This window comes from Diabrotica undecimpunctata, chromosome 2 (assembly GCF_040954645.1).
Source record: "Diabrotica undecimpunctata isolate CICGRU chromosome 2, icDiaUnde3, whole genome shotgun sequence".
NCBI lineage: Eukaryota > Metazoa > Arthropoda > Insecta > Coleoptera > Chrysomelidae > Diabrotica > Diabrotica undecimpunctata.
Window position 1 is genome coordinate 122,966,490 of NC_092804.1, and position 15,707 is coordinate 122,982,196.

The window sequence follows — 15,707 nt, forward strand, 5'->3', positions numbered from 1 at the left end:
TCCGCCATTTTGAATCTCGAAACTACCACAGCAAATAACTGGTAAAATTTTTTGACACTGTAAGTCCTCACTCACACCCTGACAAACATTAACTAACATCGGCGTCATATTTAGAAAGAAATTTACCGTCTTAAAAATCGGAGTCATGCGCAGCGAAAGTGTTAAAAGGATTTAATAGTTGGAATTTTAAAATATATTTCAAAAAACATCCACAGTATTAGTGTTTCGTTTTTGTCATATGGAGTTTAAAATGGATTTAACAAAAAAAAAAAAAATAATGTTTTCAGTAGTGAGTCAATAATTTAATGGCTCATATTAATTTTTTCACAGGTCCTATTGAAAATATAGGCAATAATGGCAAAGAAGTAGTACGCGTTTTTGCTTGCACCGCTGCTCTTACTTATAACATGACCAAAACAAGATTTGAGCTGATGTTCAAGCCATTTACACAAGCAATATTTGGAATGAAAGCAGATATGAATGAAGTCAAAGATACGTTGAGATCTATTAAAGACGTTTCAGCACCTATTACTGGAGAAATTGAAGATGACCGTGAAATGAGGAAGATGAAAGAAGAAAACGATTATTTGGACGTTAAACTGGGAGATACAAAAAGATCACAAACAATCGATGAAAAGTACAAAACAAAAGGTAAATATATTATAAAATAAAATAATGCCATTCCGCTACAGCCCCTATTGAGCCATTTTCTGCTGTAATTTCTGCCTTGAAGTTCTAATGATTTTTGGATTGTGTAGTCTGTCTTGAGCAGTGCAAACTCGAGGTTAATCTCAATTTCAACTAATATATCGTATGATGTGTGGTTATAATAAGTATTGAATTTTCTTTCCTATCTTTGTTTCGTCTATTATTAGATATTTCGGCACAGTGTTAATATTGTTTTGTAGTTCATAAAATTAGAAAGAAAAACCTAAAACCAATGTTTGGTTGCATTTTAATAAACTTAATAAAGAGCAGTATTGTTGAAATTTTTGCTCCAAATTTTAAATAAGAAACATCAGGAAATACCTCCAATTTGTACATCCATTTAAAACAATAACATGGTGCAGCTTTTAATCAAATGTAAGCAAAAGGAAAAAAAAAACAAAAAAACAAACGAGAGTGAAGGTCATGCATTGAAAAGCAAGACAGTGCTTGATAAAGATACAACTTACAAGATGCAACTAAGAATGTAGAAACTGCATCAAAAATGAAAACAAAACAAAATTTACTTATTGGTGATTTGGTACTCTAAACAAATATTTTAAACTTTTAAATGAGTCTCCAGTAGCTAAATATCGAAGTCTTATTCACAATTTCAATTTGGCTGATAGAGCTAAGTTACAATGGATATTAGAAATTGTGTTTCGACACTTTAAAGCAAATTTTCAGTTGAAAGTTGAAGATGTCTTTAAATAAATTATTATGACTTCTTTGTTGAATTCACTCCCTTGTAAACCATTATTTTTTCTTCCTTTTTCTTTCCAAATTTTATGATATCCTGTGTGCTACAACTTCACACATAACTTGACATGCTTCTATTTCCAAGCACTGCATATTCGCCACGAACCAAATATTTGCCCTGTAAACTCTCTTTACGAACGAGACATATGACCACAGTCGTGAAGTTATTATGATTCTTGTACCAAGGGTGTTGCTCTTGCTCTTTATTCACTACTCATGTGAACGCGGCTTAGGCAAATTATGCGCCTCGGCTGCCACTTCGCTCTCCCATATTTGATGTGGCCTTTCTTTTGGCCTTTGGCTCTGTATTTTACCATTTTTAGCTCTTCTAGGTAGTCTGTCTTCATCCACCCTCACTACATGATTAGCACATCGAAGTCTTCGGAGTGTAGGGAATTCTAAGATAGGTGGTTCTTTAAACAGTTCTTGATTTTGTTTAGATTGGATTATACGATTGGTTTAATTATGTATGTTAGTTAGCGATAAATAGGTTTTGTCTCCCTTTATGTCTATTGTTTTGTCTCCCTGTCTATTTTTAAGTTTTGGCCTCTTCTGTTCCATATATTTAAATCAACTCCTATTTAATTCAACAAAATCTAAATGTTTATTTACGCAGCCAAATTTGTCTTGGGATAAATCAATCGTGTCCTCCTTCTTAAATTCCTAATTAACACTGCCTATGCCTATCCATTCTCGAATGTTTCGGAGACACGATTGTTGCTTTTTTCCAATTCCTCGTCGTATTTCTCTCCTTCTAGTACGTGTTTCTGCATTGAAAAATGCGCTATTTTTTTACATTTTATTGTGGTCAATAATATTCTCGTAGTATTAGCCCTTTGTAGAACATTTGTGTCATATACAAGTTCTACCCATAAAATGCAAAGCATTTTCACGTAACGAATGCCTCAAGACGGTTAATTGTTTTTGCTATTAATATTTACGTCTCAACACTGTATACTAACACTGACCATAGATAGCATTCTTTTATTAGTTGTCTTGGTTTCAAGTAAACATTATCATCACATACAAATAGTCTGTGGAATTTTGCTCTCTCCATTTCAAATCTACTTTTAACGTCAATATCTGGGTCTAGGTTTTGCGTAATATTTTTCGCAAAAGTTTTCTATTTGTGCTTCATTGACTCGGAACGTGATGTTATATCTTGTTTGACTAAATTTTATAAACCTAGTTTTTGCTTCGTTTTTATTTAGTCCAAATCTTTATCACTTTGTACTAATACTGTTTAAAAGCTGTTGAAGCCCCTCTATATTGCCAGACAAAATGACCGCATTGTCTGCATATCTAATTTTTGTTAATGGCACTCCATTTAATCTTAACTCCCAAATCTGCTAGATTATCTGCTACTTTCTTAAATAATGTGATCAGAAAAAAGGTTGAATAGTAGAGGTGATAATACACAATCCTGTCGAACTCTTCGCTGTATGTCAATACAGTCGCAGAGTGTCCTAAAAATGCCGTACATTTTACCTCCAATATAAATTTTTTATAATTTGGATATCCTTTTCATGAACTTTGATCAAAGTATTTCTATCAGATTATGGTGTTGTACTAGATCAAAAGCTTTTTCATAATCGATGAAACAAGCATACATATGTACTTTTGTTGATCTCTGCATTTTTTTAGAAGTAGGTTTATACTCAATAGAGCTTCGCGTGTTCCAAACACGTTTCTGAATCCAAACTGTAATTTTTTATGTTGTCAATTCACTTCTTCATACATTTGACTATGTATTTTTTTTAAGAATTTGCGACATACGGCCAATTAGTTGTTAATCGACACAGTTCTTTGCTGTGTTTTTTAGGAACAGTTATAAATTTGAATTGTAACTAAAACTACTTAAGTCTTCTAGAATCTCACTCGAGTTATAGATATTATTAAAAGGGTTGACAAGTAGATGAATGTTTTCTTCATTTATAAGCTTCAATATTTCAACAGACAATCCAGATTCAACAAATTTTAATGAATTTTAACCAATGCATACCTATAAGATTTCTAAAAGATTAATTATTTTAAATTCCAGTATGAATAAAATATTTCTTTTTTTCCGTTTTTTGTAAATAACAGTAAAATATTTTTTTTATTAGGTGAGCAGGTCGAGGCCGAACGCTATGAAAAGATGTATATGGAAAAGATAGAATTGAGGTGCGAAAATCAGTTCACCAAGGCAGCAAATAAATGTAGACAAATGTTTGCAAATGCTTACGATACATGTTATGATACAGTTACCTGGTTAGCAGCTTGGTTATTGTGTTGGCCAATGAAACTGGATTTTATTTGTAATATTGCTGAAGCTCTGGGAGGCAACAAGAGATGTGATCCCAGAAAGGACATGGATCCAGGTAATATTATGACGGTGTACAACGAAAGTAATTAATTGGGGAAAATTGTTTCACTAAAAATAAGTACTTACAACTCTCTTTAATGTTAATCACATTTCATCATCATTTATGTATCAATGCATATTTCATTTACATTTATTTAATATAAATTTAAATATAATTAAAACAAGAAAATTGGAATATCTCCGACATATTACATGTGGAGAGAAATACACCTTGCTCCAACTGATTATGCAGGGAAAGATCCAATTAAAGAGAAGCATAGGGAGGCGTAGAATGTCATGGATGCGCAACCTAAGAGAGTGGTACGGATGTACATCAAATGAACTTTTCAGAGCAGCCGTTTCAAAAGTCCGAATAGATGATTGCCGATCTCCGCCGCGGAGATGGCACTTGAAGAAGAAGAAGTTACTACTAGTTGCCTAATAATATCCAATTATAAAAGGAGCGTAAAAATTGTGTGTCCGGGAATAAAATAGAGTGTACCAGTTAAAAATAATGGTATTTCTAAAAAATTTCTACATTTGTTAGAAACATTGCCTACTTTTTCACTCACAAGTTGGTTATGGCCGTCAAATAGATTTCATCATTAAACGTTAAATGCCCTTAGTAATTTATCCCTATTGATATTTATAGTGATGATATTTCCATCTTTATTGGAAATATATGTTTGTTGGATTTGTTCACTTTTATTCTTTCGGTTGTCCATCCTAATAGATTTTTGTATTATTTTACTTATATCTTTCAGTTTATGATGTTTCTTACTTTTATTTCTTTACATTTTCTCCTCTCTCACTAATGCTTGTGTTTGGGAACTTATTCTTTCGTTATATGATTTCTTTTGGCAGTGAATCTCCTGGCTTTCCTCTATAGCTTCTCTTATAATGTCATTCAGGGTGTTGACATTTCAGTCTGTATCCTTATTGCTTTCGAGAATGTTGTTGATGTGTTCATCAAATGCATTTATATTATTAGGCTCTATCCAGGTATGTGTAGAGTTGTTTTTGATCGATATTTCTCTTCCCCAAGGTCTATTTCTATCGGCGCTTTCACCATTCTGTGGTCGCTTACAAAGTGTAATATCTTTAAAGATTTTCCTCCTCTCAAAGATCATAAAATTGATTTCGTTCCTAGTTTTTCCATTCAGCCTCTTTCTCGCTATTTTTCGATGTTCTTTTTTCGTAGAAGAAGCTGTTCTATTGAAAAAGATTTTTTTCCACCAGGAAACTAAGTGAAGTTTCACCGCACTCATTCCTGTTTCCCAAACCAAATTTTCCAAATTTCATGCACCTGTGGGGGTATTATATACTTGTACGATTTTTAAACTATATTTTTCACTTAGTTTTAAGATTAAAGAAGCGACTCCAGTACAAAAACTTTTTACGACAGACGACATATACCATCTTAAATACATCCAAGTTATATAGAGCTTTTCTTGGATTTTCCACAGGACAAAAGATGATAACTAATAAATTGTTTTTGTTTATAGTCTCTTAAGTAAATGGCATCTGTGTATGCTGCTACTCTGGTGGGAAAATATGTAGATACGTCTTGTTGGTCTTTAGGTTGGAGTTTCTTTAACATTTGACAATAAACACAAATTTATTTAATAATAATTAAAGGTATAAAATTAATAGTTTATAGAATATCGATTAATATGCATTGCTTAAGGAAGATTTAACCAAACTTGAATAATGTTATCTATAAACAATCGTTTATTTTAAAAGCTTTGTATACGATTAAAAGATATTACTTTTCTCCACAAATTTTTGATTGGTCTAAGATCAGGGCATCAGGTACACCTTTCTATGAGAGTCAGGCCCAGAAACAAAATATTATGCTTTGGTCGATAGTATATGTGAAGAGGGGCTTTCAGTGTTCCGATGTTAGACCTTGTAATTAAGATTCATATTTTTTTATATAAGATTAATATCTATAACTAAGTATATTTCTTCTGAACGCTTATTGGATTTTGATGTACAGAGTATAATTATTAATATTGAGAGATAGCTTCATCCTTTCTCAATATTTTCGTAAAAAAATCATCTCGATATCGTTGTTATCAAAAAAGAAAAGTACGTTCAAAGCACTACGTGATTTTCTATTCTCCAAAATTAACGCACCACCTCAATTGTACCATAATTTTTAAGCTCTTTTTCTTTAGAATTCTTAATTGGATATCAATGATTTTTTTTTCGCATTGCAGATCTACTTCTAAGTACTTACTGTATTAATTTTTTTTTGGAAAATATCAATGTTTTACCCATATACGGGGTGTAAAAGTAAAGTGGTTTTTTCATCTTATTTTGCATAACCCCGTGGAATTTATTAAAAGCTAACGCTACATCTTATTAATATTTCGAGATAGCTTTATCTTTTTCAACATTTTCGTAAAAAATATTTGATATCTTTTTCATCAAAAAAGAAAAGTACGTTCACAGCATAACGTGAATTTATTGAATTGTAATACTCATTAATTTAAGCAAATAGTTGGCTATGAAAAATCAAACAATTTGACAGGATAGTTTAGACTGTCAATATTGTTTACAATTCAATAAATTGTTTTGCTGTTTTGCGTATGCTAGTTATTAGTCGACATGAACCGTATTTCAAGAAAGCTGAGCCGAGTTGAATGTGTGCAGGCAATTACTTTAGCTGATGTAGAGTTAAGTTATCGTGAAATAAACTTGAGGTTAAGAGTATCTCATACTACAATATCACGAGTCATTCGACGTTTTCGGGAAACAAACGAATATACGAGATGGCGTGAACAAGGAAGAAGAAGACTCACAACACCACGCCAAGATGCCACAATGACACATTTACAAATATAAGTAGCAGATGTTTATAATATTCAAATTAGTATTAACACTATATGAAGGCATCTCGCTAAACCAGATATGCATGTAAGGATACGAGTCAGAGCACCAGCGTTAAAGGTAAATCATCGTAAAAGTAGATTAGAATTTGCCAGAAAGCCCCTTGATTAGAATGTTGATGACTGGGAGCACGTGTTCACTGATAAATCGAGGTAGTGCTTCAGTGCTATCAGTGCAACATATGACCTATTACTTTATTCAATGAAGGATCTGTACTGGTTTGAGGATGAATATCTCTTACAGCGCGAACGGACCTTGTTGCTTTACGAAGAGGTTTCTTAACAAGTGAAAGGTATATTACAGACGTTAGAGAAAACGCCAAAACTACAATTGCCATTTGGATCGCCAACCTTCGAAAGGAGACGGCTCCATGAGAAGAGAAGAGAAAACGTCTGTAATATACCTTTCATTTGTTATGGAACCTCTTCGTAAAGCAACAAAGTCCTCTCTAATTATGTAGTTCCATTTGCTCCTTACGGAAATAATTGTCTTTTAATACACGATAATGCTCGACCATATGTTGCACGTGTGGTCAGTGATTATTTGAACGAGTTAGAATACAAACTATGGACTGGCAACCCTGCAGCCCTAATCTAAATCCCATAGGAAATTTGTGGGATATTATTGATCGCCAACTTAGGGCCGACAACTATTACCTCTCTCTTTTGATGACATAGAAGTTATGGTGAGAGAAGTTTGGGATGCAATTGATAAAGAACAAATATGCCACTTGATTTTAAGTATGCCTCGTCGCTGTGAAGAAGTAATTAGATGTAGAGGTAGAAATACTCGTTATTAAGTGTTTTTGGGAGAGGGAATTTTTAAAGAAGATTTAAGTTATATTTTCTTGGGCTTTAGTTGTATTAAATATCAATAAAGTTTATGTAAGTATTGTTTTCTTTACTTTAAATGTTAGTAAAAACTTGTTACATTTAAAATTCTGTATAATTATTGATAACAAATATCAAGATAGTTTAATCCTTTCTCAAGATTTTCGTAAAAAAAATATCTTAAAATGTTTATAGGATGTAGCGTTTCTTTTTAATTAATTCCACAGAGTGTTGCAAAATACGATGCAAAAAGTCAACTTTAATTTTACACCCCATATACGGGTAAAACGGTGATATTTTGCAAAAAACGTTGTTACAGTGATTTATTAGAAAAATACCTACAATTTATGAAAAAAACATCAAAATCCAATAACCCTATCAGAAGAAAAATAGCTTCAAACTTATGGTAGGGGAGACCGGGGTTTGTTGACTTATTTTCTTAATAATTAATTTTTGCTGATTTATTTTTTGCATGCTGTTAAATTCAAGTATGTCAGCTGGTTCTATACTTCTTAATGTATTGTAGGTTCATTTTCAATTTACTCGAATTCTCCGTAGAAAAAAGTTTTAAGCAAATTTTGACTGCCTTGTAAAATAAGTCAACTAGCCCCGTGTGCAGGTTTAGTTGACTAATGGCTTGTGGTTAGTTGACTCAATATTTTCTTAGTGATATCGTTAGGGTAATAATAGAGACACAATTCAAAAACAAATGCAGATTTAATTTTTCACTTTTATTTTGACCGTTGACATTAATAAAATCTAACAATTAAAAACGAAACTCACAAATCATCATCTGAATTACAATTGATGCATATGAAAAAAGCGGTATTACTTTTGTTCATGCATTTAATGTAAGCCCATCTGCTGCAATGAGTGCACTGCACCCAGTTATCACCTTTAGTGCTATTTCGATAAGGTTCTTCACATACTTAGCACTCAGTTTAACCCTCAGATTTCGAGGATCTAGAGTCATGATAAGCTACAGACGTAGATGGAATCGGGCTTTCTTTTCTGAAAAAGAAATTTTCAACCGTCTCCAATTTTCGTGTTCTTGATGTCTTTCTTTTGGTTGCATGTATTTCTTTTATGTGTACCTTTCTTTTCTTTTGCATTCTGTCAATCTTCCGCGAGAGCATCTTTTATTGGATTATCGGTTAAAATTGCAGTTTGTCTCTTCTTCCGTGATTTTCTCGAATTTCGTCAAAGGCAATTGTCGGTAGATTTTTCATGATTTCAGCTTGCTCCACTGTTGAAATATTTCTGTTGTTTTCGAAAGCGTTTCCCCCTTTATTTGTTGGTGTAGCCCTGTTTATCACATATGGTGCTAAGAAGTCACTCTCTGTGAACATACCCTCATTCAGAGGATATATCCCTGTTTTACTGAACCCAGCAATTATGTTGGTTGGCGTAGCAGCTAGAGGCAGACTCATTTTTACAATGCCAGGAACGTCATATATGGAAAATGTTTTACCTGGATTGTTCATCATCCAGTTATCCATAGCAGAAGTAAAGTAGTTTTTGAGGGGTCCATAAACACTCCTATTTAGAGACTGCAATTTATGAGATCAGTGCGGAGGGAAAGATAAAACTGTTCCGCTTTTCTTACAAATATTTAACTTAAACACTCTATCTAACACAAAATTCTTGACAAATTTCACAAAATGTTATTCTTTTATCCATCCCGATAGATTTGCATCTTCTAGGCTTCCGACAGGTTTACCTCTAATAAAGTGATCCCTGTAGTTTACCCTCGGGAAAATGAAGAACAGGAAATAGTATTGCCACTTACTGAAACTGCAACAGTTTGGGTTATAAGGGTTCTTTTTTCTGCGGACGTAAGTTTGCCTATTTGCTTAAAGCCACGTCGTGCCACTATTCTATCCGGGTTCTAAACAGTTGTGATAACAGTCTCGTCAATGTTCCAAATATACGATGCTTATAAATTCAGACGCTTATATACCATTTTCAAATTGTTGAAAAGCATGTCAACATTTGATTTGTTAAACGAAGTGGCTCTTGACAAACTGGTGGCTTGTGGTATCCTCAAGGATAATGGGCTATTCCTCTTGATATAAGAGGTATACCAATCTGGTCCCGCCATTTTATTATTTGTCCAGCTATCTGGAACTCTTAGATGGTTTGCACTGACATACTGGAAGGCAAATTTTCTAAGCTCTGTTTTCTAAAGTTTTCTGTGGTATTAAGAACTCTTTTGCTACACTACTAGCACTTCTGCCATCATTTAAAACTGATATAATTGCCCGTTGAATGACATGTGGGTGCTGTCTTGCCTTTATTACTTTTCCCCTTGTAGGTTCTCATAGTTCTGCTGTAAAAAAAATAAAGATTTAAAGACGATTAACGCTTCAGATATATTTACATTTGGAGAAACATATGCAAAATAACAGTTGCTAATAGTTTTCCAAAAGCCTCGATATCACTATTAACTTATGAATCAATCGAGAAATGTAAACTTAGTTCACACATTCTGAAATTCGAATACGTAATGGAGTTTGTCGACTAAGTCAACAGACCCCAGCACAGGTTAGTAGACAAGCCCCATGCGTCACACTGTCATTCTGAGGTCCATACGATAGACATGTGTTAAGATACATACAAATAAATCACGTCAAATCAATGTCAATGTATGTTACTTCTTAAAAAGATACAGTGAAATTTGTAACAAATGATTTTATAGATAATAATACGAAAATGTTGAGAACCAAATTAATTACTTACCAAGCATGATTATAGATTTTTCGTTCTCACCAACACAAAACACAGGCGACCATAACAGTGATATTGTAACATGGAGGCGCAAGAGTGGGCAGTTCAGATATCATGTCTAGAGGCGACATCTGTCACACATTAAAAGAAGGAGAGGCAATTAATCAACTAACCCCTTTAGTCAACCAGCCTCGGTCTCCCCTACATTGAAGGTGCATATTTTATATTTTCATATCTCATATACTCAGTTTTGCCTTGGCCGTCGAATTGGGCTACGTTAAACTGCATCAGGACTTCTTCCAATTCACTACTACTATTCTAGCAGGAAATAGACTCTACACTACTATAGCAGCTATAGCGCAGAGTTGTATGATATTGTCAGTGATAATAGTATAGTATCAATAGCTAAAAAGCAGTGTATATGTATAGTAACAGTAAATAATAATAATATCGTATGAAATTTCTGCCGGGCGATTCTTTCGAATTGTTCCGGTGCCAATTATATCTTTAACCCTGTTTCAAGTAGCTAGTGTCGATGCACACTATCCCAGGAGACGGCTTTACGTACCTTTCGAAGCATGTTGAACGGCTCGTATTATTTTTAAAAATGAAAAAGTCGTTGTTGGTGCCGAGAGTCGAACTCGTGCGCTCTGGCTTAGAAGGCCAATATCTTACCGCTGAGGTATGGCCGTCCACATAGTAACGGTAGAAGTGAAGTCTACTTCAAGAACTGAATTATAAACATCTGTGAAATTATTTTAATTTTAAAAATTGCTTTTTATTATTTTTTAGTAATCAGAACTTGTAATAAGGGTCTATAACCTCTTTAAGTCGTTTAATTTTAGAGTGCAATTTTCTTACTCTTTTAGTCCTCAAGATTTTCACAAAAAAAAACAGCTAAAATTATATGTAACATTTAAGAAATCTCAATCTAAATGGACTAATTAGATTTATGTCACAAAATATTAATCGAGAAAACTGATATTAGTATCTCGATTTTTACCTAATTTCTTGAAACAGAATAAAAGCAGTGTTACTCTAGTCTTTCGCATAATAAGATTTTGTATAATTTCTTAAGTAACTGTTTATTTAGTATTATTTTTGGTCATTTGTAGCTCTTTAAAACAAACTAAATTTGTATATATTTTGATTTTTGTTAATTTTTTTTATTTAAAATTAATGTGCTCGATTACTAAGACCACTTACACAAGGACGATTATAAAGCAAAAAAAATTACAATTATGTTACAAAATACAAAATGTTATCGTACAATGAAATTATATTTTATAATATAACTGAATGTCTTCTAAATATTTTAGGGCGGAGATTATTTGGTCAGCTTTACTTAGGATATCTTGTATTATTAGGTTTGAGGCGATAAATATGTCTTTTGGTAGAATATTGATGGCATTTGGTGAGTATGCGATTGACTGTCAGTCAGTGATTGACAGCTTTGACAAGTTGGTTGGTTGCTGGATTTCATAAGGTAACCATATGGTAATTTTTTCTGTCCGATCCATAGTCTCCTTACTACGATAAGATCTCGTCTAGGCAGACTTGTAGTGCCAAAAATAGGAGGACTATCTATTGAATGTTGTATTTGATTTAAAACTAAGCAGTTAGCGTCCCATTATTATTGCCATTGGGTTCTTGTACTTCTTTTAATGCGAGATTTTAACCCCTTACTAATTTGGATATTCGCAGCGGAATTAGAAGACGTTAAAGCAAGTTTTACGTGATGGAATGCAAGTTCATTGCCTGTTATACCAATATGGGATGGTAACCAGATTAGAGTAACTGTTATATTTTGGTAAAAGATAAGTTGGTAATGGTCGTGGATCTTTTGGACGATAGGATGATCAGTGAATAGATTTTGTATAAATTGGATTGAGGCTAGAGAGTCTGAGCTTATAGCAACTTGCTTATTTGTTAGTGACATGTATTTGATAGTTTGAAGTATACTGTATAATTCTTCAGTATGAACGCTGCAAAAGGAGGGGATAAGGGATGACGTGATAAGAGTATGTGGTGTTGTAACAGAACAGCCTACTCCTGTATCATTTTTTGAAGCATCATAATTTCTTTAATTTTTTTTATAATGAGTTCCTTGGGAGTTGTAAGTGATGTGTTAGATTGGGAATGACTATAGACCAAGGAGGATATAGGGATAGGAGAGGTGGAATTGTTTGTGATAGAGATATGCCATCAAGTAACTTTACCAAAATTAGTGGGATGCAGTATATGCGTGTATGATACAAAGGAGATATACTGGGTTAGAGAGATTAGTAGTTGCTCCCATCTAATCCAAAGAGGGGTTCATTTGCTTCGCAATATAGGTTTCCTACGGGGCTAGATCACAAGGAGCCTATACAAATACGGAGAGCTGTGTTATGTATCGAATTTAAAAGATTTTAGGTATGTTTTAGAAGCAGAGATGTATATGTAAGAACCATAGTCCAGTTTGGAACGAATAAGAGATATGTATTGTTATTATTGTTTTAGATCTTTGCTTTTGGGGTTTACAGGAAATATTAGTTTTTACAAAAAAGAGGAAGGCATTTGGTTATTAGTTGGATCCGGTTTAGCGACCGGAGAAAGTTAAAAAGGAATATTTGTATTGCTGTCGGTAGATATGGTTCTTTTTTGCCTTTGTATTGAGGGGGGGAACGATGACTGCGTAAATGTCAGTTTCTTTAACTAGTTGGAATTTTGGAGGAGGATACATTTTGTAAATTGGTTTGATTAAGAATGCTTTCTGGTGGGGAAATATCGGTGGGTATAGATAAGGGAATAGCGGGTGGGGAATTTTCAGTTTGATTTACAATGATTGGAGCATTGGTACAAGCGTCAGCAGTATGACTAGCTTATTTACATAAAAAACATTCTAACTTATCAGTAGACATAAATATTCTATATGGGGTGTTATCATAAGTTAATAAGAGAGAGGTTTGAGAAGAAGAGAAGATTTCATTATGTGGAGTAACTTATGAGACTCTTCGGAAGCTCATTATGTGTGCATAATCATCAGTAAGTGATTATGCACTGGGTAGTGCATACCCACTCAGTATGCACTTAAGTACTGAGAAGTTCGTCGAATACGTAACGAAAGTTAAATAAATACAAATACGATTTTTTGAAATTCAAGATGCAAAGGTGATATTTTTGGTAACAATGTCACCTATAGCTTTTATATACCCAAAAAGACCAACATTTTGAATAGCATGTAAAATAATAGCTTGATTTTATGAGGAAACGAAGAAGGTGGAGGTGTAGTTAAAGTTTCAGCGATATAAGACTTATTGTTCATTCTTATGTATGTTTGTGAAGTTATTTGAGGTCATTTTCGTGAGAGGTCCTTGATACCAAAACCACTACACGTAGATTTAATTAATGAAACAAACATCTCAGTAGCACTCTGTGGATAAAGTGATTGAAAAATATTAGTTACCTGGTAAAAGGAATAATCAAATTATACTGGATAATTAAATTGTTCAATTTCTATAGTTTACGATTCACAGTTTAAAAAAAAAACTATAACACTAAATTTCGTAAATATCACATTATGCTTTTTATTTACGCACTAATTAGTAAACCTAGTAATAAGAAAAAACTCATAGATATCATAAATATCTATTCAGAGAAACAATAAAACGATTTTTACTCGTTCGCTATCTAATTAGAATTTTTGTTAAATATAATTGTAGCTGCTTTTAATATTATCAGTTCTACCCAAGATTTTTGTTTTGATTCTCTATTTTCGAGAGTAATAAAATAATATATTTTTATTGTATAGGTAAAACTTACCTTGGTTTTAAATATTTTCTAGTCAGTATGATTTCTTATTAATACTTTCCCCAGTTTTCTCAAATTTGTTACATTTGTAAGGAAATAATATCTTTGATGTTCTATTTATTTGAGTTTTGATAGTAATGACTTTTAAATACCCCAAAACGATATATAAAAATACATTTATAGGTTTCGGTGAAGGTTACTCGTACCTAAAACACTCAAGAACATTTTTATCGAAAAATTTTAAAGACGTAAAATTACAATATAAATTGGGACATATTAAAGCTCTTAAGGATATCAGAGATGCAAAAGATACCGCGAAATCCATATGGCATGAAGTAAATAGAAGAAGAAGAATAGTATTACAAGTACTTGTAATAGCCAAAAGGATGTTGGCATTCATTTTTCTTAAAATTTTATTAGAGTCTCAGAAGTATCATGACCAATACTTAAGAGACATTGAATTTGATAACATATATATTTCTAAGTACTTCAGAAAAATCGATGCACGTAGGGACTCACAAGAAAAACACACCTTATTGCCGCTAAAAAAAATTGAAAAGAAAAAACTAGTAGATCCTTGGTCAAGCATTCCGCTGAAAAGCGAAAGAGCCCAAATTAAATCTGAAGCAGTTGTGATGTTGTTAGAAGTATTAACAATCACTATTTTAGTACTATTAGACAGATTATTTTATGAAGCTTTGGATATAATAAGAAAGCATGCCAGGATTGATTATCTTCAAACTGGACATCACGATTTAACTATAGATGTAAAAGGTAGGAATTCATTTTTATATTTCTTTTATCTAAAATACTCTCATGTACACTGATAATGTCATCATTATCATTACCATTGCCGGTGTCAATATTTTCAAATTTCCACGTCACATTCTTTCTACTATCGCTGTTAGATTTTTTAAAACTGCTTAGTTCTTGTACCGGTTTGAACTGATTTATTAAATTGACATCTACATCTCGAATTACCTTTTTTATGGCTAAAGCTACGTTGAAGATAGAGTTGCGTAAGTTTGACTTTGACTAGGGATTTTTATCAAAGCCACGAATTTAAACATATTAGTGTTCTAATAAACTAGTTATTTAATCGGTTTAATTTTTTTGTGACTGTCAAAGAAACTCTCGAAAAATAGCATTCTAAGCAGGCTTATATTGCTGGGTGGCAAGAAAGTCTCTCGCCATTTTTAATAAAGTTGAAAAGGTAGTTTGTGCCATTTCCATCACTTTAGTATGTCCACTTATTAGTTTTTGGAAAGGATGGGAAAAGTTCAAACATGTTTAGGTCAAAATCTATAACTTTATCGGACACACTGACTGTACATTTAGTATGAATTTGGGATGACTTTCTGTCTTTGTCAGTGTAAGGTAAAGGAGAATAATAATTTTCTTTATATTTATCTTTAAATTTCTTGATGGTTCCATCTTTCAAGGATTGTTCCCATTTTTGTTAAAGGATACGTTACAATTTTATGACGAGGATCCAAAAAACGATACAATACACACGGTTAGTCCTACTGTAATGCTTAACAACGTTATCGCGAGCTGTATGAAGAGCAATAATTATTGTGACGTCAATATCGTCTCTATTTTCTTTATTATCTAATTCATGCGCCTATCGTTCTAGTTTGTCTAGTAGGCATATC

General features: G+C 32.9%; 1 protein-coding gene across 4 annotated transcripts in view; it reads left to right on the top strand.

Annotated features, from left to right (window-relative positions):
- snky (ubiquitin protein ligase sneaky) overlaps nucleotides 1–15,707 on the top strand; it is an 82,073-nt gene that overhangs the window by 55,228 nt on the left and 11,138 nt on the right. For 3 of the 4 annotated variants that reach the window (XM_072523405.1, XM_072523404.1, XM_072523403.1), the window contains 3 exons: nucleotides 331–651; nucleotides 3,570–3,824; nucleotides 14,236–14,826. In XM_072523405.1, coding sequence (XP_072379506.1) covers nucleotides 408–651; nucleotides 3,570–3,824; nucleotides 14,236–14,826 — 1,090 coding nt within the window. In that variant the 5' untranslated portion in view covers nucleotides 331–407. The remainder of the gene's footprint in view (nucleotides 1–330; nucleotides 652–3,569; nucleotides 3,825–14,235; nucleotides 14,827–15,707) is intronic. The other variant, XM_072523406.1, reaches the window with a different exon arrangement.